Source organism: Hakea prostrata, unplaced genomic scaffold (assembly GCF_041222555.1).
Source record: "Hakea prostrata isolate BN-2017 unplaced genomic scaffold, UWA_Hpros_2 contig_12, whole genome shotgun sequence".
Taxonomy (NCBI): Eukaryota; Viridiplantae; Streptophyta; class Magnoliopsida; order Proteales; family Proteaceae; genus Hakea; species Hakea prostrata.
The window spans coordinates 487367-511647 of NW_028291131.1; the positions used below are offsets into that span (position 1 = coordinate 487367).

Below are 24281 nucleotides of genomic sequence, written 5' to 3' on the forward strand. Positions count from 1 at the left end.
TCCAACGGGGCAGCGCTATCTCTAGGACATGAGTAAACAAAATGAAAAGGAGAAATTTTATCATAGAAGTAATTAAGAAAAAGAGCCAAACCTTTACATGGTTAACAACTAAACCCAAAAACAGAAAAGGGAAAACAACCATGAAACAGTCGAGACTTGAGAATACATATTACAGTACCCAACATTTACATGATTAACTCCCAAGTCCAAAGAGTACAAAAACCCCAAGGAGATTTTTCTCTGAAACATATTTTAAAGTTGAAAACAAGGAAATTCGGGCAAAGCCAGCAAGCTGAAAATCACCCAGAAGACTGAACTCATTCACAACTGAGATCAGTGGTAATACATGACTTGCTGGGCTGACGAATTGCTTGGATAACCATCATACATGGCCTGGGATCCACCAGAGCTCAGTCCCATGGAAGCTTGGGTGCCAGCAAGACTGTGCTGCCCGGCCATCTGCAAAAGAGCCTGACCTGACATGGCAGACCCAGCAACCTGACTCAAGGTAAGCTGACGCTGATAAGCCAACAACTCGGCTGGTGTGTAACCTTGGTTAATTCCAGGAGTAGTCAGGATCTGGAAGGGAGGTCCTGGAGGTGGCAGTGGGTTTGATACGGTACCTGGAGGAGTCGGCTTGCTTCCCCATGAACACTGCATTCATAAACATTTTTTTTAATCGCGTATGAAAGTTCTGCAAAAACATGATATGATCTAAGTCTACACACACTTCAAAAACTAAAGAAAGGTCAGCCAAGAAAATTTGTCCACCAACATACATAGAGGGGTATATATATATATATATATATATATATATATATATATATATATATATACACACACACATATACACATTCGTCTCCACTCTATAATGGAGAATAATTAGGAATATATATATATAAAAGAATGTACAGCATCAGGTGAGCCTGTGATCTTGATTTGAACCCAGTAGGCACGATCCATAATATGCTTGCCAACAGTAAATGTTCAAGGGTACCAAAAAGACTAGAGCCCCACCAAACTCAACCCTTCTTCATACTAGGAACAAGGTTTCAGTCTTATAATTACTGCATACTAGGAAAAAGGTTTCCAAAGGATTAGGCTCCCGGTGATCCTAACAACGTTCTTAGGTCTTTATTCACACCCCCCCCCCCCCCAAAAAAAAAAAAAAAAAAAAAAAAAAAAAAAAAAATATATATATATATATATATATATATATATATATATATATATATATATGGTTCCCTCTTCTTTGATACCTTATATCAACCATCTCTTATCACTATCTAAATCTAACCCCATGCCTAACTTTCTTGCTCTAGTCTGAAGGAGCACATAACCCTAAATAAAAATACATTAATATCGGCTTCTATATTCTGTTAGATGGCCATCATACTTTGATAGGAATACAATATAGAGGCAGAGATATTTCATACTTTGGAGAGGGTTCCAATAGGCTAAAAATTCACAGGGTTTCTGCTAAGGAGATCTGATGCAGCAGAAATACATTGTATCCATCCTAGCACCTTAAGGACTTTCTTGGCCACAAAATGGCATTCTCTTTCTTCAATTATCATATGTAACTTTGAATTTCGTTACTCAAGCCTTCCTAGTGAACAAGAACCAAAATTCTTAAACATTAACAGGTATACTGGCCCTTCAGGCCTCATCTGAGAGGCAGAAATTTTATATCCTGCACCAAAAGAATTAGTATGCTGTAACAGGAAACATCCTAAAGTAGAGGCTTATGTACCTTCATTGACTTTCCACAGACTATCTTCCCATTGGCCATTTGAATGGCCAAAGCTGCTTCCTCGTGCATATGGAACCTTACAAACCCAAACCCTTTATCTCTTTGGACTCTCACTTCCTCAATAACCCCAGCTCCAAGATTATGAAACTGACGATGAAGTTCAGTTTGAGTCACCTGGGAAAGGATGTGGTTACTCTTTAGCAAAAAGAAAAGAAAAGTAGGAAGTAGAACAGGAGCAATTCAGTCATGAAAATAGAAACATTGTGCTACAGATACGAGTACCACATAAAACAGCCACGTTTCAGCTTTTTATAACTCTAAAAATACCTCATGGGCAAGGTTGCCAACATAGACAGTAGTAAACGCTGGATTGTTTTCCGGTGCCTCGTCATTGGTGTTCTCCATACCTCCATCTACCATTATTAGACAAAATAATCAGCCAGCAACTTGCAGTATTGCCTCATTCTAGTAGAAAAGAATATATTCAACCTGAATCTAGCAAGCTTTTTCTAGTTCTCATTTTAACATTGTATACAGCTAACAGCCTGGAGGTGTTGGCCCAGGTTACGTCTGAATAACAAATATGAGGGGAGGAAAAAAAAATCTTTCAATCGTGACAAAGTTCTTGCATAAAAATCTCCCACAACCATGGTTTGAAGACTCGCCAAAATTTTGGAGAGATTCCTAATATTCCTGTAGTTTCCATACAATCAAGACAGAACAGGATGTGAAAAGAATAAACACCTGTTTCACTGAAATTTCTCTCATTTCATCTTTGATATGTCAGTCATTTCAGCCATTTGCCCCATGAAATGACCATGTGACCCATAAGGAAAAAATATACATTTATAGCAAAATTCTAGTATTTCTGCCATGTCAACTGAAACAGAGAAATAAAAGCACGTTTTTGAACCTTGACTACAACAAATCCATATTCTAAGAGGAGCGTGAATAGAAAAGCTTTACCCAATGCGCAAGGCACCTGTGTTTACAGGGTCTGAGAGAAGTATGAATCTTCCAGGATAAAAAATAACAAATAAATAAAAGAAGAGCCAGAATGTTTCAACCAGAAAGAAAAAATAGAGGAGCCTGAATGTTTAAAACATTTTTTTGCAGGAACAAGGGATGAGATGCAGAGTGTTTATTTGGAATGAACTGTCTAGCTTGAAAAAGCAGACACGTTAACCTGACAGAGAAGATTCAAAATCCTCTCCAACAGACAAGTTAACCTGACAGAAAAGATACAAAATCCTCTCCATGGGCTTCCTCTTAACCCCCTCAAATTTGATAATGCATTTATGAAAACCAAAATATGACATATTGAGCCTCCCAACAAAAAATTCCTCCACGCAAAACCTTTGCAGTCATGCAAAGTCCCCACCTTCTTGCTGTTTTCTCAAATTGTCTCATAAGATTTCTTCTTCAAGATAAAAGCTATTACAAACATACTAGCACTCCAAGTTGCAATTATTGCTTCAAAGTGATTTACACAGCTGCATTTAAATGAAGCATCACCTTAAAAGAAACCCTAATGTTTCAAGGTCAAGCACTCAATTCCTCAACCATGTGTATGCAACATTTGAGGTGCTATTCCTAGCACAATATCAGTAAATACCTGAAGATCCATTTGTAAGTACAACTGCATTTTGGTTATCATTATTTTGCTGCTCTTCAGGAAGACCAGCTCCTTTGGTTGCCCAGTTGCATCTTATTTGCCTGTTCCCTAACCATTTACCTGATGGAAAGGAAGATGTTCAAACCTATCATGTCGCAATATTCTATGCACCCTAAAAAAGTCAAAACAGGAAGGAAAAAAAAACAAAAAATAAATAAATTTTCGTGTAAATGTATGGCTCACCAGACATTTCATTTATAGCCCTCTGAGCATCCTGCAAAACAACCCCAAGACAAAGGCATTAATATTTCACACTGAAGCAGAACTTTTACTATTTTTCATGTCTGCAAGATAATGATATTAGCATTAATGGTCAACCTACAATATGTCAAGGAATTGAGTTTTTCATTAATTTTTCTTCCAAACCTGAACTAACCATTGTTTGAGTTGGTTTCAGAGCCCAAAACGGTCAGCAAACAACCAGAATTGGACTGAGATCTCACCAAGCTGAAGCACCTTTTTGGTTGAACCGAAGCCAAGTTTCAGTGGGACAGCCATTGTTTAAAGTATCAGCCTTGAGACGGGCCGAAATGCCTCGGTATCGCAACCCATTAATGCATGCCGATATGTGTCTAATTTAAAATTTCCATACCATATCTTTTTTACCCCATTGTATAAGCTGATACGGTGCAATGTGATAGATAGACTGCAATACGGTCGTTGATACATTGCGATACGGGCATTTTTTTGGGGGGGGAAAAACATGTTTTAAAATATAAAGTACAGCATCGAAGACATGTATCAGCCAATACATGTAGAAATGTATTAGGAATTCCAAGGGGGGGAAAAATGAAAAGTTCCAGAGTATGATTATGTGTATCGGCAGGTATCAACCATAACTTAAAAATCCCAATTTTTTGGTTATATTTCTAATGAAACTCGACAGAAATGGAACACTTCTATTGGGGACAAAAGTTTAATTTTTGGCCATTTGTGAGATTTTTGCTATAAATTTGTTGGAGCTTCACACTTAGGCTGGATTAAATTTTTCATTCACTCTGTTAATTCACTTTGGGCTAAAATTTGACAATGAGGCAAATAAGATTGCAATTTGCATGACATTATCTTATCACATCAATCATGGAGCACTAAACATCACTATATACTATAATGTGGGAATCTAATCAAACACAAACCATTTCTGGTGGATAGTATATTATGTTTATAGGTTTCCAACCACACACTAAAGGTAGCATCAATCATGCTAAACATGCAACCAGAGAAACTTATCTTTCCAGGATCTCAACTCAAAAAGCAAGGGTTTAAGGATATTAAGATTTTGGGTAGTCGATTGGGAGACATGAACATAAGTTATGGTGGTAGGATAGTTTTCAAGAGATTTGGTCACAGGGTGAATGGGTGGGTAGGGCAAGTTTGTGAGATATGGGATGAAAAGTTACTAGAATGGGGTGAAACTTGGTGAGAACTTAGGTAATGATATAGGGGAATGATCCCTAAAGTTTGGGACTATTTCAAAAGGTCTAATTGGTGTAGATCTGAGTTAGAAATTTTGGATTTATGGGGGGAGCAAAAAAGAAAAAGAAACTTAGGTTGGGGTATTTAAACGTATAGGACAATTGGGTTAGGAATGATTCAACTAATACTTTTAGAAGGAAACAGTAGGTTAAATTGCTGATAGAAGATTTGTTCTTGTTAGAAATTCAAGTAACATGGAGGAGAAGAAATTGCACGAAAAGGGGGAGGGGGGGGGGAATGGAATGTCATTATACCCCACTGGCAGCAATAAACAAAACTCAAAATTCAATTCGTCAACTCATTGTCTAGTTGGTGCTGGATACTTCACATATATATAGACCTTCTAAAATTCCTAATCCAACTCTTAAAAAGATCGCCTAATCACTCTAGAAGACTCAATGGGTTAAATAAAGCCAAAGTAGAATTTACCTATGAACTAAGTATCCTAATCTAAAACAAACATTAAATCAGATACTGAATTTAACACCTAATCCCGTATACCATCATTATCTCCACTTTATGGGCTTATAACTTAGACCTATTATATCAATCTTAAATACCCAAAAAAAAAAAAAAAAAAAAAAAGAAAGAAAGAAAGAAAGAAAGAAAGAAAGAAAGAAAGAAAGAAAGAAAGAAAAGAAGAAGAAGAAGAAAAGCTTGATGTCAATAGAACCCACTCATGGACCAAAGTTAAGTATTTCAAAACCCAATTAACCCTTTAGGACATTCTTTACTGCATCAAAGAACCTTACAGCCACAGCAAGGATAGGGATGTATTGATAGACAATTAATTGCTGCGACCTGCAAATCCAAATCGAAGCTGAAGTGGACACCATCACCTATAAAGAGGACCTTCCATCCACCATCATCAACCACAGATCTATAAAGGGAGTTGCAGCTGTCTGTTAGGAAGAAGACTGCATTCCAGTTTCAAAAGAATCAAAAGCAATTAGATAATTGGAATCGAAGTACAGACACACAATTCTTAATTGAATTGCATTTGCAACCACACTCAAAGTTGAAATGGTTGATCCAATAGAATCTCTTCCAGGCTCAATGTTGTCGAGAACAAACTGAATGAAGGGCCAAATAAATCCATCAATTGATAAGAGAGACCTGGGGGCAAGGATACCCAGATGAGTGACAAATCCAGGCAAATTTTGACATTCCCTCTTCATGATTGACCTTGTACATTGCAATTATACTACCAACTAGAAGAATAGAGATGCATGAATATTTTCTTCACCATTGACCTGGTGGTCTTTCTAAGAAGTTGATGGGGCTGATTTCGGGATACATACTTCTGAACAGTCCACAACTCCATGTGTTCCCAGAAAATGGCATACATTAGGAATTAGGATTCCACTGTAAAGACCTTGAGTGATCTACTATGTCTAAGGCCATGGAAAGGAACAGTGCATGACAAATCCATGATAGACCTGATACAGGACAACCAGGTAGGCACGAATTCGAACCAACATTGAGGGCCTTCTCAAACCAGCCAGCTGGTCCAACTAGAAGGTCCCCATGCTCCACAATTTTGACCAATCAACAGCTACAATGGGGCAAAAAATGGAGGACAAAATACTGATCATGTCACTGAACAGTGTCACAACCCATTATTTGGAATATTGGGAATATTTGAGAGAGGATTTGTGGGGCCCAAAATCAGATTGTGTAAAGATTTTATTCTTGGGAGATAAACTTTAGCCAAGCTATAAATAGGCCCTTGCGCTGCAATAAAGAAGACTTCTGGAGGTGGGGGGGAAAAGATGAATTGAAGCTTTAGCATTGTGCGTTTGCAGCCCCCCTCCTCTTCTTCTTTATATGAGGATATTATCATAGCTATTGATTGTGTATGTTTATCTATTGTCATTATTAGAACTTACATTGTTGACTTTGAGCTGCATTGGAATTTAGGGTACATAATCACTGCAAACACCTACGAGACAAAACTCGTCCTCTAGGGGTAACCTAGTGGTTTAAAAGCTTGTTGCACATGCTAAGTGCAACCGCTCTATGAAAGTCCGTCAGGATTTTATTTTCTTGCATTAGTTTCTTTCTTACATTCTTTGTTTCTTTATTTTCTCTTGAGGACAAGCTTAGTTCTAGTGTGGGGGAATCTGATGAGCGCATTTATGTGTGAAATCTTAAGAGCATAAATCATACATTTTTACACATTTTAAACAAGTTGCCTGAAAGTATTTTATTGTTTTTGTATTTGCAGAGTAAATCTATAAAAAGGGTGAATGTGGAACTAAAAGGTATGAAAAAGAATATTTTGGAGGATGTTTAAAGGCCAAGATCAATCTCTTCTTGGGTTCCCAATTCGACAATCTGGATTAGAAGATATGAACCCATTTTCAAAAGGACAAAATAGGGTTTTCAATTTATTGTATTTTTTTCTATTCCCTTCCTCATGTATATACCCTTTTCTATTTACAAATATTATCTTTTATGTTTAGTCCCACATTGAAAATATGAAGCATTTTCCCTCGATATTCATCCTATAAAAAGCTCAACCCACTCCCCTCTAGACACATTGAAAATTATTCAAGCTTTTCTTCTTAGGTAGAATTTTCCCTGAATTGGCTCTTTAAGAAAGTCGGTTATTTTTAGTATAATTTTATTGTGCAAGTAAGTCTTCCTTTTCCTTTCAAATTTTTTTAGTTCAATTTTTTTTCCCTTTTCAAGTAGATACACATTTTCTTTATGCATAGTATATTTTTTCTTTCTATTGAATTAAATAGAGTTGTTATTTTTATTATCATTCTCATCTCCGTCTCTCTTTTTGCAAAACTTTCTTCTCTAGATATTCCAATTCTAGTGGCAAGGGTTGGAATAGTTAGATCGGGCTAGCGTAGCAGAATTTTATTCATTCAAAAGCAATTCACATCTGCGTCAATTGAAGGAATGAGATCATATTCTCCCTCCCTGTGATCGACTTGTGTGTTGCATGATCCATGCGTTTGCAGTATTTACTTTTATTTTACAAACAAGTTTTTGACCGCAAACGCATGGATCATGTAGCAAAGGGTCAATCACAGGGAGGGAGAATATGATCTCATTTCTTTAATTAAAGCAAGATGTGAATTGTTCTTGAATGAATAAAATTTTGCTACATTAGCCCAATCTAACTATTCCAACCCTTGTCACTAGATTGGAATATTTAGAGAAGGAAACTTCGCAAGAGAGAGACAGAGACAGAGACAAGAATGATAATAAAAATAACAACTCTCTTTTATTCAATAGAAAGAAAACATACAATGCATAAAAAAAATGTCTATCCACTTTTAAAAAAATTGAAAGGAAAAAAAGACTTACTTGAACAATAAAATTATACTAAAGCTAGCCGACTCTCTTAAAGAGCCAACTTAGGGAATTCTAGCAAAGAACAAAAACTTTAATAATTTTCAGTGTGTCTAGAGGGGAGTGGGGCTGATTTTTTATAGGATGAACATCAAGGAAAATTTTGCTTCACATTTTCAATGTGGGACTAAACATAAAAGATGATATTCCTAAGTAAAAAAGGGGATATACATAAGGAAGGGAAAAGACAAAATAAAAAATACAATAAACTGAAAACCCTATTTTGTCCTACTGAAAATGGGTTCATATCTCATAATCCAAACTTTCGAATTGGGACCCACAAGAAGAGATTGATCCTGGCCTTTAAGCATCCTCCAAAATATTCCTTTTCATACCTTTTAGTCTACATTTGCCCGTTTTACAGATTTACCTCGCAAATACAAAAACAATAAAATACTTCAAGGTAACTTGTTTAAAATGTGTAAAAATGTATGATTTATGCTCTAAGTTTTTACACATAAATGCGTTCATCACTCAACATTGGACAACACAACCCCAGGTACCTTGACTCACCAACAAAACACTAAAAAGGTTACCCAAACTCCTAATAACGACTTCAGTCTGACCGTCAGTCTGAGGATGGAACGCCGCAGAGAATCTGAGTTTGTTGCCTAACATGCACCACGAAGTGAGCCAGAAGTGACTAGTGAACTTGACATCTCTATCAGACTATGGTGAGGGGAAGGCCATGGTACTTGAAGACATCATGAAAGAATAACTTTGCCACCACAGAAACATCACATCTTCCAGCACGGGATGAAGTGGACCATCTTCGAGAAGTGATCCACTACCACAAAGATAGAATCATTGCTTCTCGAGGTCATAGACTCCTAGGTAAGCCTAACATTGGATCCATGCTAAGGTCCTACCACAGAGAGTAAGGATTAGGTAGAGGAGTATACTGACTTGTGTTCTGCTTAGATTGTTTCGCAATTTGACAGGCGCAACATTGGCTAATGCTACGCACCACATCTCTCTACAAACCAAGCCAATAACATCGGTCCTCTACTAATAGGATGGTCTTATCTCGACCAAAGTGACTTGCGGTTCCACCATATGCAACTTCCAAGTCCATCTCTTAATGAAGTCTTGAGAATGCATGATCTGTGACCTCAAAACAAAAACCCATCTCTCAGGGCATAATCAAGTGTTGCTTGGGTGGGTCACTACCAACAGAAGTGAAGATCCCTCCAAAATCAGAGTAAGCATCATACTGACCCTTTATTTGCTTAAGCCCAACAACTTGCACACTCAGACTGTGCAACACGCAACTCAAGGCACTATGCAGCTGCAGCAAGGCATTCACTCAATCAAGGGCATCAACGGCTTTGTTCTCCGTTCCAGGCTTGTGATTAAGCACAAACGTGTACTCCCATAAAAACACACTTTACACAGTGTGTACATGACTTACATGTAGAGATACAACAGCAGATCTCTTCCGGCAATAAGCAATATAAGTCTCGGCAGATGTTTAATAAAAAAAAAAAAAAGATGACTTGGTTATGGACCCGATCCACCCAGCTAGATTTGTATGAGGAAAAGCAAGCAAGCTTCATGCTCGTGGGACAGGCCCACTCAAAGTGATTACAAGAATCGACGACAATGCATATATGATTTATTTGCCATCCGATTTGGGGATAAGCAACATCTTCAATATTAAGGATCTCACTCCTTACCATGACCAACACACTACCCCTTCACCACATCGACCTACATGGGAGATTCCCCTTTTTATATTAACCAACAGGACCCTTCAGCCAACATTACACCTTCCCCTCCGTTACCCCAATTTACCACCTTACTTGGGGAGATTGAGGATGTGTTAGATGAGAGAGTCATATCCACCACCCATGGAGGACGGCATGAGTTTCTAATCAGATGGCGCAGACAACCGGTGAGCGAAGACTCTTGGATTACAAGTAAAGAGTTTCAGTGACTACATCCCGACTTCCTAGAGTACCACTAGAGGTGAATTCTCTGCAAGGGGGGAGGACTAATGGGGGCATAATACATCCACCCATCACTCACTACTACAAGAGATGTAGACAACCACCTCAGAACCTTTCGACTTAGTTCGACAAGGTGTAAGAGGAGATTTACTAGTAGAGGGTCACCTAAACCCTTAGGACCGTGCTCTACAACTTGTTTGGTCACATTAGTCATGTCTCGAATTTTATTCTATTGTAGGGATAGTTTAAGAAGTTCTGCTACATTTGTTCATATCTTAAGTTTTATTTTATTGTAAGGGTAGTTTAGGAAGCTTTCCTTTTATTCATTAAGAGTTATTTTAGGAAGGGAATATTTTATTTAACTAACATCCCAAGCACCAAAAACGGACCGAAACTAATTAAAAAGAAGAAATCACAATTGCAGCTCTCTTCTTGGCAGAACCTCTTCTTCCATCTCTCATACGCAAGTCTTCTTCCATCCCCTTCGAATTCTTCTTGAATCTGAAAAATCCGGACTTCTCTCTTCTCCTAACTTTAGCAATCCTCCTTGCTTGTTTCTCCCTTATGCTTCTTCTTTCTTTTTTCTCTCATAAACCTTACAGCATAGTATTTTTCTACCAATAGCCATCTTCCTAGTTTCTTGGTGGATTGGAAAGATCCCCCACTACATCCCCTCTCCAATTCGGCTTTTCCTTTGCCTCATCCCTTTTTTCCAAGGCTTCCTTTCTTCTTTCATCTCCCGCACCTCATGGCAGTCCCTGTTTCTGCCTTAGTATTTTTCCTGCTTCTTTCTTCTCCTATCCTGTTCACCTAGCAATAGTCTTGCTATCATCTATTTATCTTTCTTTCTTTTTCTACCTGCTGACAGCCCTTGCTGTTTCTTCTTTGTTTCTCCTTTTCTTCTGTTTTGCTTCCTCTTCTTCCATCCAGCCCCCATCTAAATCCTTGCGGCAGTACTATTTTCTGCTGATTGTTTTCTGTTTCTCCCCTTGCCATTTATCGTCAGCTTCTATTCTTTACAGTAATTTCCTTGCTGTGTGTTCGATTATTGTTTGAGACTGCCAGTTATAAATTACACTCTGTTATTAATTCATATTTGGTGCTTGATTAGATGTTATCTAGGTTTGGGTCTCGAGATTAAGCATTGTTCATGCATGCCCATGAACTGTTGCCGAAGCTTTTTCTAATTTATTCAGATGCAATGTTCTATTCCCCCTTGTCTAGTCACGTGGATTGATTGAATAAAACAAATTTGTTCTTCCCTAAGCCTTTTAAGTTTTATTTTGGGTGTTACTTCTATTTTTCTTTGCTGAAACTATATTCTGTACTTTTCTTCTATTGCGAGTCTAAGTATGTGCTGTGCAAACCCCTCCTCCCCTAACCCCTCCTATTGTCCCAAATAGCTTTGAACCTGTTCCTTGTAGAAAACCCTAGTTCCCAGGGCTGTCCTACATCAAGACCTAAATCCAGCTGGCAATGGGGTTGAGGTGAATGCCAAGAAGATGTGGGGCTTGGAGCAAGAATCAGAGATGCAGAAGTGGAGAACAAATGAGAAAAAGTAAGGTGGAAGTTACACACTCTTACGAAACGGAGATGAGGAAAAGAGAGCAGGAATAAATAATGTGGAAGGGGAGGAGAAGTTAGGAGGGGTGGAAAAAATACCCCAACTTATAGGTTAGATAGGTGGGGAGTGGGGTGTGGTGGACAAATAATTCTGGCCACAAAAGATATGTTGCAACAGGGTCAGTTACAACTTACAAACAGCTTTCCTTTCTTTACAAAACTAATAACAGTACAAAGAATAAATAAAATTTTAAGAAAATGTCCACTTCTTCCCAAACAAACAAGAAATTCTACAAGAGATGGAGTCAATGAAGAAACGATTAGCATAAATGTTTTTTTTTTTTTTAACATATAGATCCATTAAAAAGGACAGATAATCAACACTACTTTCTGGACAATAATATTAATAATTAAACCCTATGGCGAGAATCATATGATAATGATGCATACACAATTTTATTGACATTAAATGAGCTTTTTATTTATGATTATTAACTGTAACTTATTTCTTTGGATCATCAGAAAAAATCAAAGGGATTGAATCCAAAATAGATAATAACAACGAAATCATGTATAGAGGTTCTGATGTGTTTTAAAAGTTTGTGTTGTACTCACGGAAAAACATATCGGCAAATTTTGCCGAGTTCGATAAGGAATGAAACAGACCGGCAAAATAGATATTGACCAAATCTTGCCGGAAAATCGCCGAAATTTCATAGAATCTTGCCGGTATCTCTCTCTTTTGTACGAATCCTCGTATCAACACTTCATTACCCTCATCGTCCCAAGCAAATGCCCCATCTTTCACCTCGCCGGCAACGTCGCCGCTGTGACTTTCAACCCTTGTTCACCCTGCAACATTGAAGCCCACTCGCAAGTCTTAACTTGCTCTAGCCTTTGAAGTCTGAACTGTTCCCAAGAATTTTGAGCTAGATCTTCCTAGTTGCAAGTCGTAACTCACAGGGCTCAGTTGAGATGGATCTTCCTAGTTGTGGTTGCGGCGACCTAAACAACTAAACCTCTCTCTATAGCCTCTCTTAGGTTATCCACAAAACTCTCTTAAAGGTACTCTAGGAATGACACATTTCTTTCTCATTCTCTCATTATCGGGAATTTGAATTTTAATTTTGATTTCTGCAACTAAGAATTTCGATCTCTTCGATGCTTTCCTTATCTCCCGTCTCGATGCTCTTTTGCAACCTTGGTGGTGATTAGGGACCTTGGGGGTTGGGGCATGTATCAGTGAAACTACCCTTAAATATCAGCGAAATTCTTGGCAAAATTTGCCGGTTCACTGGGTTCACCAAGGGGTGAATTGGCAAATTTCACCGAAATGTCACACTTTGGTTGTACTTCTCCATCCTATCTATTAGTCAAAGTGGCGCAACAAACCATTAACTTACATTTAAAGATAAAAACCACTTTTGATCATTTTCATGTATATACTCACTCTTAAATGTTTATCAATGCTTATATAACCATCTCGTAATGTTCCATAGTCAATATGTAGACACACCCAAATTTTGACTAGTTTTTTGATAAAGGCAACTTTTTGAGTTTGTCAAATGGGTGGAATCACCCTAATGGTGAAATTTGGAACCTGAAGCTTAACAGATAAAGATAAGATATCACCTGCTGATTACGGAAGGACACAAAGCCAAATCCTCTTGACCGTGCAGTCTTATGATCCCACATAACCCTTGCATCTCTGCACATAGTAAATAGATTAGTGACCCTTCACACTACACATCTCCCAAGCAATTGGAGGATCCAAAGTAACTTGTTCAAAGAAGAACTTAGGGCAGTAACACCACACCACATTTTCCAACAAATAAAAATGCCTAATAACAATAATTCTTGAGTGTGTGTTCACATAAACACACATAAAAGGAACTTACGAACAACTCGGATACACAGAGAAGCAAGCAAACAGAGTTGCATCAGTAACCTCTGGACTCAGATCACCGATAAAAACATTGAAGTGCCCTGATGATAATGAAGAACAATTAAAAGCCAGATCAATAAGGCAGAGCAGGTGCAATGGGCAGCGAACAAGCAATGAAACATTAGGAAAAAAAAGGTAAAAGAGCAAACAAAACCTGAAGTATCCTCTCTCTGTCCACTGGCATATGCCCAGTTAACCTTAATTGCCTGACCATAACTGCACATGAAATAATTGTAAGTCAAACTAAGGGCATGACTAAACACCATGACAATATATATTAAAAAACCCTGGTTGCAGCAGTACCACATGGTACTTTCTTTTGAACAACAAATTGAATATCCTGAAGTCTCAAAACTGTAGCACTAAGATGCAAATACAGCCATCTTGTAATACTCATTAGGAATAAGTATAACATGCAGAAGGTAATTCTCACTGAACCATATTTATAATAGATTTTGCACCAGCTCCTTCAAATGAAGCTATACAATTTCTAGAACATTAAATTAGGGCCCCTCACTACTTATGGTCGAGGATAATATTATAGCAAGATAATCTTACAGTTGACGTCCATGCAAATTCATTATTGCATAAGCTGCACACCTACGATCATGGTAATCCACAAAGCCAAAAGATGACTGCAAAAGAAAAAAGGAAAAGATGGAATGATCCAAGAGTCACAAGAAAAGAAGCAAGCACGGTGAAGTTTAAAATTCATAGATAACGACAACAATATCAGGAAGCCCTTATTGTTTCAGTGGTCACACTTAGGACCGTTTTCTAGAGTTAAATCGTGCAACCATAAAAGCAAACTCCCAGAAATGTGATGAACACAGAAAATTAGTAAATAAATAAAGGCAACTGAAGAGTACGAAATGATGTGCCTTAGTGAAGAGTCACATGGAGTACACCTTGTGCTACAGACCTTGCTCACAGTGCAGATGCCCCTAGAGCATGTTAAATGTTAAGATGCAATATGCCATTCTTGCTGAAAATTTTGTCAATCAGGCTCAACTAAAATTCATCTAATGAGCACGAAATGTCTCAAGTTCTGCTTTTGAACCATGCACCACGACCTAAAAATATAGATCATCCAATGAACCTACCTCTATGTGAAACTAGAAGTCATCAAAGCTGAAAAGGTCACAATTTCTGCTTTACCCATGTGCATCACAACTCAATAAATATAGAATGTCAATGCAACAAATCTCTCACATAGAGAAGCACTAGCAATTGATTGCATCAGCTAAATCACAACCATTAGGATTACCCAACTTACATGCGTCAAATAAACATAGGGGTGAACAAATCATTGCCTAGAGCAAGATGAAAGTCTCAAGCTGATGCAGATTCATCTAATGAACTCAAAAGGTCTCAAGCTCAGCTTTTGAACCGTGCACCACAACCTAAAAAAGTAGATCATTCAATGAACTTACCTCTATGTGAAACTAAAAGTCATCTAACCTGAAAAGGTCTCAATTTCTGCTTTAGCCATGTGCACCACAACTTAATAAGTATAGAATGCCAATGCAACTAATCTCTCACATAGGGAAGCACTAGAGACTTGTTGCATCAACTAAATCACATCCATTAGCATTACCCAATTTATATTCATCAAATAAACACTGGGGTGAACAAAGCATTGCCTAGTGCAAGGTGAAAGTTTCAAGCTGATGCAGATTCCTCACCAAGTTGGGCTTCATTTCTTAAGAACAAATCTATGATAGCATTGTATACATCTTGAGGCTTAGGTCATACGGGCTTCTTATGTGATAGGCATAGTTCAAAACTCACACAATTCCATTAAAATTTCAATATTTCGAAGGATTTTGGTGCCGAACAGAAAGTGCCACATCGAAATTTTTAATAAGAAAGGTATTATTTGGACCAAAAAAATTGTATTTTCGGTCAGAACCCTAGGATTTCAGTATTTTGGTCAAATTTTCAGAAATTTTACTTGGAATTTAGGAAATTTTGGTAACTGATTATGACTATCACTCAAAGGGACGTATTGGATCATTTTTTTGGATGACATCATCTCCTACCCAACCCAACCCATCTGTCATACATGCTACCAATGGTATCATATGATTCCTATCACAATGAATCAATAGGTTCCTTCAAAATTAAGTGACCCATATGCTACCGTAGGTTACCCTCAAGATAACAATGATGCAATGTACATGATAACTATACTTGATTCTTCTTTCAAACTAATATGTGGCACTTGTATGCTTTATACTAACAAAACAATTCCATTTGCTTCATCAGATTTTTAGCGGGCTAGATGCCATTGCAATCATTACTAGTGTTTACTGATTATTGGACAACTCTAGGAAGGGATTGATGTGATGATGACCTTGCATCAGCTATCAAACCAACCTGAGATTGACCAACCTGCATCAACTGTTCCTTCAAATTACAAATTCCTTCACCACTGTAACCAATTCATCAGCCAGCAAACCCCCATTTTGTTCAAAGCAGAATATCAAAAAGAACAGAGTGTCGCAGTAAAGAATGTTCAAAAGGGAATCCCATAAAGTGGGGGTAATGATGGTACATGGAATGGGAATAGGTGTTGTTATACCTAGAATGGCCAACCGGGTTCAGCATGATCGGACCAGCACCAAACCATGGAAACCCGGTACCAACTCAGGAGGAGCCTGGGTGAGGAGTTTTCAGCAGATAGCTCGGAGGAAAACCCAAGTTGAGTAGAACAAAGGAATCTCCCGCACACATGTCGTGCCCAACCAAAGGTAACTGAGTAGGAGTACAACTTTGGGAGAAATCAAACGGCTCATAATACGCAGCCGCTTGTCAGATCGAACGGTAATCAAATACTGAGGTAAGGCTATAAATATCCCAGACCTAAATGAGGCAAAGGTAACTAATCTATTCCACTACTATCGTGCTTCTATTCAGAGATGTTCATCAGTCTCCTTTTGTTGTGTGAAGCACTGACTTGATCGTCAGAGGCATCCAACCTATCCAAGGTCAGACCATTTTGTGTGCAGGTAACTCGGCGATCATGTCAGAACTAGTAGCAACATGTGTTAAATTCAATATTTGATGTAGTGTTTGAGTTTGGGATTGTGTTCTTAGATAGAATTTTGTTCTAATTTTATTTACCTTATGGAGTCTTCTAAAGTGACTAGGAACACTTTTATGAGTCAAATTAGGAATTTTTGAAGGTTCATGTTACATATGTAATGCATCCCCCACCCCATCTCTCAGGCAAATCCCTCTCGTTGTTAGTTGAATTTCTAAAATTTATTTTTTTTCTATTTTCCTACTCCTCAAAAGAAGTCCAAACTTTAGGAATCATCCCTATATACCATTACCTGAGTTTTCTCCAAGTTTCACCCTATTCTAATAACTTTTCATTCCATATCTCAAAACCTGCCCCCATCCATCCCCATTACTCTAATCTCTGCTAAAACTATCCAACCACTACAATTTATGTTCTTATGCATCCCAATCAAATATCCCAAAATCTTTAAACCCTAAACCCTTACTTTTTTCAATCTGAGATTCTAGGAAGTTGGCCCCTAGTTGAACCTCTTCAATTATAAAGCTGCATTACAGAGTCACTCAGAAATCTAGCAGCAAAGAACATCATGTGTTCCCTCTTCTTCTAGTCTGGCATTATGCCTTCGAATCCACTCCTTCATTAATGTAATCAGTTTCATGTGCATCTTAGTCAATGTGAGTGACCTAGCCCATCAGCGCAAGCACAAGCCTCCCTCACTGCCTGACTCTTTAAACATTAAAGTCATTATATTGATCACTTCCTACTGCTGAGGTTCAAAAGAAACCAAAATGATCCTGATGTAAACCAGGTCTGGGACAGTCTTCAGGATCTTCTCCAATAAACCAGCAGCAAATTGAGTTTAAACCTTGCTGTTTGGGTTGAAATCTTAGAGGGCAGCAGCTGCTTTTTATACCAAACTCCTTATAGATAGGCTAACTTGAAGCCCAAGTCTTAGGGATAGGTTTAGGGTAGTCTAGGGTTAATTGGGAAGGGGTTTTAGGGTTTAGCCAGGTTAGGTCTGGGGCTGGAATTCATGAAAAGTAATTGTTTTAACAGAGACATAGTTGCAGAATTCTAACAAGTTAGGGTTTGTATGTTTTAAGGCTTCTAGGGTTAAGTATGGGATGATTAAAAGGTTCGGATATAATTTCGGAATTAATCCCTAACAGTTAAAAGTTCAAACTAGGTTTCCTACTTGTCTTAGGACTCTTGGTTAAGGTTAGGGCTTGATCTGATTGGGCTGAAATTAAGAGGGAAGGTCACTAGGGTTAGGGGAATGATGTTCCTAAAGTTTCAGACAGATCTAACAGTTAGGTTACCTTCAATTTTAGGTTTAATGAAAAGTCCGAAAATCCCAGAAAAATAGAAAAAGGGTGATAAAGGCATTAGGGTCATGCCATCATGGTTTTAGTAACGGTAGGGAAGGATGGGTAGGGCCTGGGGAATGTCTGTGCTTACTTGTACAAGGAAGAAGGCTGCTGTTTGTGTTGAATGACTGTTATCGTTTGAAGAAGATAACTGACATATTTTTCTGTGGCCCTCCCAAGAAGACCGCGAACTGGATTTCCTCCAGACACAGATTTGTATTCAATTCAACTTCAACTACTACTCAACTACTTTGACTTCAAAAAACTCCATATAACTAAATCTAGAGGACTCCAATTCAAATTCTAAGAGTAGAAATGGAATCCTAAAATTAAGGATTAAAGTGGCCTCATATTATGGGATCCCAACCTAACTAGAAATCTTCTCACCTAAACAGGGACTCCCAAATATCTTGAAAAATAATAATCAGAAAAATCAAATAAAATTAGATCTAAGGTCCAAACAACACACTGAACTCAGTGGGACCAACCCAGACCCAATACACCCAAAATTTGTCAAAATGACCAAAAATACCCCTGGGCAGAATTCAGCCAGCCCTTGGTGCACCTATTGGGGGTATAGCTCTAAGGTTTTGTGGGTTTTTTTTTTTTTTTTTTTTTTTTTGTGGGGGGGGGGGGGGGGATGGGGTGGGCTTGGTTACATTAGATCCACACATTGCTTGTATGCATTCTCATGTATGTATATATACATGTATATTAGATTAGTTATAATTTACCAACTCAGGAAGTGGTGTAGAACCCCAAAGTGGGAGCCCTCAGTCATATGCAATTTGACATTCTATTCAAAGGTCATAAATGTCATTAGGACCATGTTTTCTTAATATAGGAATTTGATATAAGCCAAGTGCAGCAAATTAAAGATTTTGTTAGTAAAGATTCACATAGAAGCAACTATTAAGTGACTGGCTTCAATATTTCTTGAGATTAAATAGAAGTTTTATAAACAAAATAAAACAGCTACTAAATCCACTTCAGTAATTACTAAATCAGACCTTCTCTTTTCTAATGAGTTTGCATCCTTCAAGTGGGCCGGCACTACTGAAAACCTCAGCAAGAAGGGTTTCAGTCACATTGGGATGGATGTTTCCTACATACCTGAAAAGCCAAAACTATCAGAGCTAATCAGCAGGAAATATGTCAACCACATAGCTGAGAAAATCGAAGGTATTCCATAGTATTTAGCACTTCCAAAACTTCATGTTAATTAATCAATGGCTTAGGAAGCCACAAAAAAATGGAAAAGAAAGTTAATTCCTAGAAAGCTGAACAAGAAGTTTTGAAAACAAATGACAGTAAAATTTCCGAGCAATCTCTTAAAGCAATGTGTTCACAACCAGTCCCATGGCCCAGAATCATATCAAAGAGACAAAGAAAGTTCTTTTTTAATTTAATTATAATAAAATTAAAATTAAATATAAAAAAAAACCCACAAAGAGCCGCCCCCTGAAAGAAGAAAATGTTACATAGCACTCACACACTGCGGCATGAAGATGAATCAAACCCAGGAGGCAGATTTCCACTTGGAACCGGATCCATCTGCAAAATATAAAAGTAAAAAGAAGAAACCAAAGAGAAACATTCCTAACAAACCTAAAGAGGGTGTCCTAGAAAGTCCAAATAAATTTCTAAAAACGAAAAGTAGGTCCTATAGACATTAAAACATTCAGGCCAAGCTCCAATGCCCTAAAAACACAAAGAGGATAAAATAAATGAGCTGCAGCAGCTCAAAGCAAAGTTAAATAAATCCCAATGCAATACCAGGCAGAAAACACTAGACCAATTCGAAATGCTGTGACAAGATAAATATGACAATACAAACCCAACCCAGGAGAAACAATCTAAAAACCAAAAGCTGACAAATCGACAGTGAACGCCCTTGTCATTTAGCCAAAGATAGATAATATCAAGAGACCCCTGGACCAGATCTTACATAAGCATTAGCCGATACATTATTTCCATGGTAGTTTGGAATCCAACATTTATACAAAATAAAAACAATTTTAACAAAGATATCAACAGCGGAAAAACTTATTACTGCAGAGGTACCGGAAAACAGATGATTCTTTCTATTTTTAACACTGGAAACGGAAAGGTTTTACAGGGAGTAGGGTCGTATGAGGAAATTTAAGACCAAACCTGCGCCATAGCAGCGGCGACTACGCCTACGCCTGGGTGATAAAGCTGCTGCTGCTGAAGCAACGCCTGCTGCATCAAGGCTTGTTGCTGTTGCTTCAATCTCTGCTGCATTTTCCAAAATCCCCTCTCCCACTACAACCAAGCCGCTTGAAAACCTCAAGGAGGAGAGGAATAGGAAACCTAAGAGCAGAAGATCCAGAAGCTGCGACCCACTCCACTCTATTTCCGAATCCAATCAGATCAAACAATGAATCGAACAGTTTCTACCAAACCCCTCGAACCAAAACGAAAAAAGGGCAAAATAAAATAATAAAATAAAATAACTAAACTGAAAGAATTCACAGATCCTCGATAAAGAGATCTTTCTATGATTGTTATTAAACCAGAAAGACTTCAAAATCAAAACAAAAACCTTTTAAAAACGCTAGAAATTAGGGCTCGCACTATTATATTTTCTCCTCTGGTCGATGACTGCAATTTCCAAATAACTCGAAACAATTACAGCGGAAATCCCAGATCGCAAGTGAATAAAAAGTTGGAATTACCGAAACGTGGCGTTGCTGGAGTGGAGTGTCACTTTGAAGCCGCAGAATAACCCAACTCCTGCGTGGGTTACACAATTGGTAAGACCAAGACCAACAACTCTTAGGCCTAGGTTCGATTTTGCTGATAGCATATATATTATCTTTATTCCCATATGTAAAAAGTGCCCTCAAGTCCGGATCAGCTCCCTGTCAAGAAAAAATATTGTGCTCCCCACATGTTTTTTGAAGTACACAATAAAGCTAGGGCTCATATGGGACCCACTGTAAATTTTACTTTTTTGTTTTTTCTTTCATACTTACAGGTTGTTACTTGTTCCCAATGTGTAGTTCAAAGAGTCCGGATCAGCTCCCCGACGGCTTTACCACCATAAAAACAGGGGGGCCCAGGGGTGGGGTGATGGGAGGGTTTTTTTTTTTTTATTTTTTTATTTTTTATAGGTGGGCCCCACCAAATTTGTGGTGGAAAAGCTGTCGGGGAGCACAGAGTGCTCCCCGACAGGGGTGATGATCCGAATTCTAGTTCAAAAGTGTCGGTGGAGAACAAAGGGTAGGTGACCCAAGCTCGAATAACCCGGGTTTAAAGAGAGAAAATGTGTGATTGCCCGTTGATGACATGATCTTTTATGAAATCCCGTTCACAAATGCTAATCCAACGAACAATGCACTATAAATTGCTTGAAGTAATTCTCGGATCATGACACATTTTTAAGATCCAATGACTAAGATTTGGAACATGATTTCACAAAAAGAGCTGTCATTAATCATAATCATTAGATTTCGAACACGCCACGTGTTACAATCGGTGTTACAATCGAAGAAGTGCTCAAAGAGATACTCACACGTAGCAATCAAAAATTTTGGTTCTTCTAATGTCAACTAATTTGATTATAGGTGGTTACTAGTCATGTTCCTTGGCAGTTTTGGTTCCATGTTATCAAGACTAGACCTAAACCAATAAAGCTATTAGTTCCTGAAAAATCAACCTATTTGTGACCCAATTCAGCACAAGGCCTGATCAAATAAAGTAACAAGAATGAAAACCGGTTCAGAGTTGGCCCAAGACTAGGTGACATCACAAAGCTTACTAAGGGGTTGCCAAAGATTCTTTGCAATCAAGTAAGTGATTGAGAGAAATGGAAAAAGCATTCCAGTACTTGCAGTGTGCTGAATCTCAAAAGATTCTGTGTGCCGGGCAAAAATTTCAGCATGAAGTGGATGTGTGGTGGAATGCCACCCAACCAATCTTGACAGCTCAACATCCGGAAGTTACATGGGAAGTTTCCAAAGAGGCCTTTTGCAAAAACTATTTCCCGAAAACAGTAAAGGATGTGAAGGAATTTGAGTTTATGGCACTTTAGCAAGGGTCAATGTTGATACTTCAATACCAACAAAAGTTTGAAGAGCTCTTCTTCTTTGCTCCTAGTTCAGTAAAGGTGGACCTCGAGAAGGCCAAGAAATTTTTCAAGGGACTTCAACCATCCATTAGAGCATACCTCTCTATGCAACCTATTGAGAGCTATGCCAGGTGGTCCAATCATCAAAGAAAGTAGAAGAAGCTAAGAAAGAAAGTTACCAGTTGCAAAGATCATTGGCCAACAAGGGAAATCAATATGTGAATAGGAATCATGGCAAGTTTAGTAGATTTGCACCCTACCCCACTCCATACCATCAACCTAGGGGTATGAGGTATGGTTATGGCAATACCAGTGGTGTAGCCTGTCTAGTTGGTGCTCCTCAATAGATGATACCAGTGTATGCAAACCCCCCCCTCCTATCTCCAATCATAGGATAGCTGTCACATCCACTCAGCCGGTACCCCATCGAGCATACCCGGGTATGTGATCCACAATCCCAAAGATCAAGTATCGAGTAACCATGCCTCCCACATACGCGATAACACAATCAAGAACGATAATAATTACGATTTAAGCATGTAATAAAGAATCATGAATAAGGTAAAACAGATAATCAAAGTGCGAAATAAATGTGATACCAAGATATATATATATTATATATATATATATATATATATATATATAATCCAAAAAGAAAAGAGAGAGAGTGATCAAAAGTCACTTCCTCATACGGCAGAGGAAAGTAGCAAATCTAGTTAAGTTACAGAACCAACTTCTAAAGAGTATATCAAGAAGATTAAATTACAGATCTGGTCTTAATAAGAATTCAAAATGTAACATTAAACAAATGTTTCTTCGGTCACATAAAACACATCCTCATAAGTGTAAATATCCGAAGTCCAGTACAGCTACTCCAACACCAATGTCGGGCTAATCTTGGTGTGCAGCATAGTCCTCTTCGGTACCCTCACAATAATCTTCATAGTAGCCACTACCCTGAGGGTAGTGTGGCTCATCATAGGGTGTTTCGAAGGACGAGCCATCGGACTCTTCAAAACCTGTGGAATAGTCTAACAAAACAAATGCACAAGGAATGAGTTCAAAGGAACTCAGCAAGGCAGTTAATCTATAATACATAAACCATATGATACAAGTCATAACATGATGCAAATGATATGAGATAGATGATGCAATTATGATTCTAACTCTAAATATGCTAGTCTTTATGGTAGACATGCTTTAAGTCATAGCACCATACTTCCTTGGGTAGGTCTCAAATCGCTCTTCCCTCAACCATCAGGTATCTTGGGTTCTCCGGTGTGAATTGGGTCCTACATCCATCTCGAACAATTCCATGGCTAGGGTTTAGGTCACCACTCTCTCACATCACCATTGGTATAAGTATTGGCGCATGTCACGGTAAAGCCTAGCCCAATGCAAGTCATCTACTTAGTCATACATGTCACATCCACCCAGCCAATGCCCTACCTGGCATACCCGAGTGTGTGATCCACAGCCTCAAAGATCAAGTATCGAGGTAATCAACCTCCCACATAGACAATAACATAATCATGAACATAAATAATCAATGTGCAAAGTATAAATGAGAGATCCAAATAAGGAAGGAATAAATCATATATCATCAGAGTACGAAAGACAATCAAAATGTCAAAATCATAAAGTAAAGTGAGGTGAAAATCTCACTCTACCAACAGCGGAATAGTAGTTCCAAAAAGAAAAGGAAAAAGGATGAAAACTAATCCCAGTAGCAAGTACAATAAGTAACTAAATTGTTCTCAATCTTATAGACGACATCTCTACAAGTATAAATCTCAAAAATAGCGCAAGGGCGTTTCCACTCTATGGTCGGACTAAGCATCGTACGCAGCATAACCACCCACAGAATCTTCAGTTTAATTGTCATAACTGCAATCACCTTCCTGGAGATATGTCTTTTCTTCTGGCGCTTCTTCATACTAGCAATCATGATACTCCGAACCTGTAGAGAAATCTAACAGTACATAGCACAAAAGGAATGAGTTTCAAAGGAACCCAGTAAGGCAGTTAATCCATAACAACATAAATAGCAGGATTTCAAAGCA

The 24281-nt window shown here is 38.2% G+C and overlaps 1 protein-coding gene across 4 annotated transcripts; it reads right to left on the minus strand.

Annotated features, from left to right (window-relative positions):
• Positions 1-33: 33 nt before the first annotated feature.
• LOC148999379 (RNA-binding protein 208-like) lies at positions 34-20915 on the minus strand. Of its 4 annotated transcripts, none has more exons than XM_089141212.1 (13): positions 20825-20915; positions 20280-20498; positions 19618-19679; positions 19136-19238; positions 14289-14365; positions 13885-13946; positions 13684-13771; positions 13418-13493; positions 3612-3642; positions 3369-3488; positions 2081-2166; positions 1754-1927; positions 34-654 (listed from the first exon to the last, which is right to left on the minus strand). In XM_089141212.1, exons 2-13 carry the CDS (start codon positions 20388-20390, stop codon positions 334-336), a joined length of 1311 nt encoding a protein of 436 aa, XP_088997338.1. In that variant the 5' UTR covers positions 20391-20498; positions 20825-20915; the 3' UTR covers positions 34-333. The 4 variants fall into 4 exon arrangements, with proteins under 4 accessions (XP_088997338.1, XP_088997339.1, XP_088997337.1 ...); XM_089141213.1 differs by lacking the exon at positions 20825-20915 and adding an exon at positions 20692-20816; XM_089141211.1 differs by lacking the exon at positions 20825-20915 and adding an exon at positions 20692-20816 and having other exon boundaries at positions 20280-20542.
• Positions 20916-24281: the final 3366 nt, after the last annotated feature.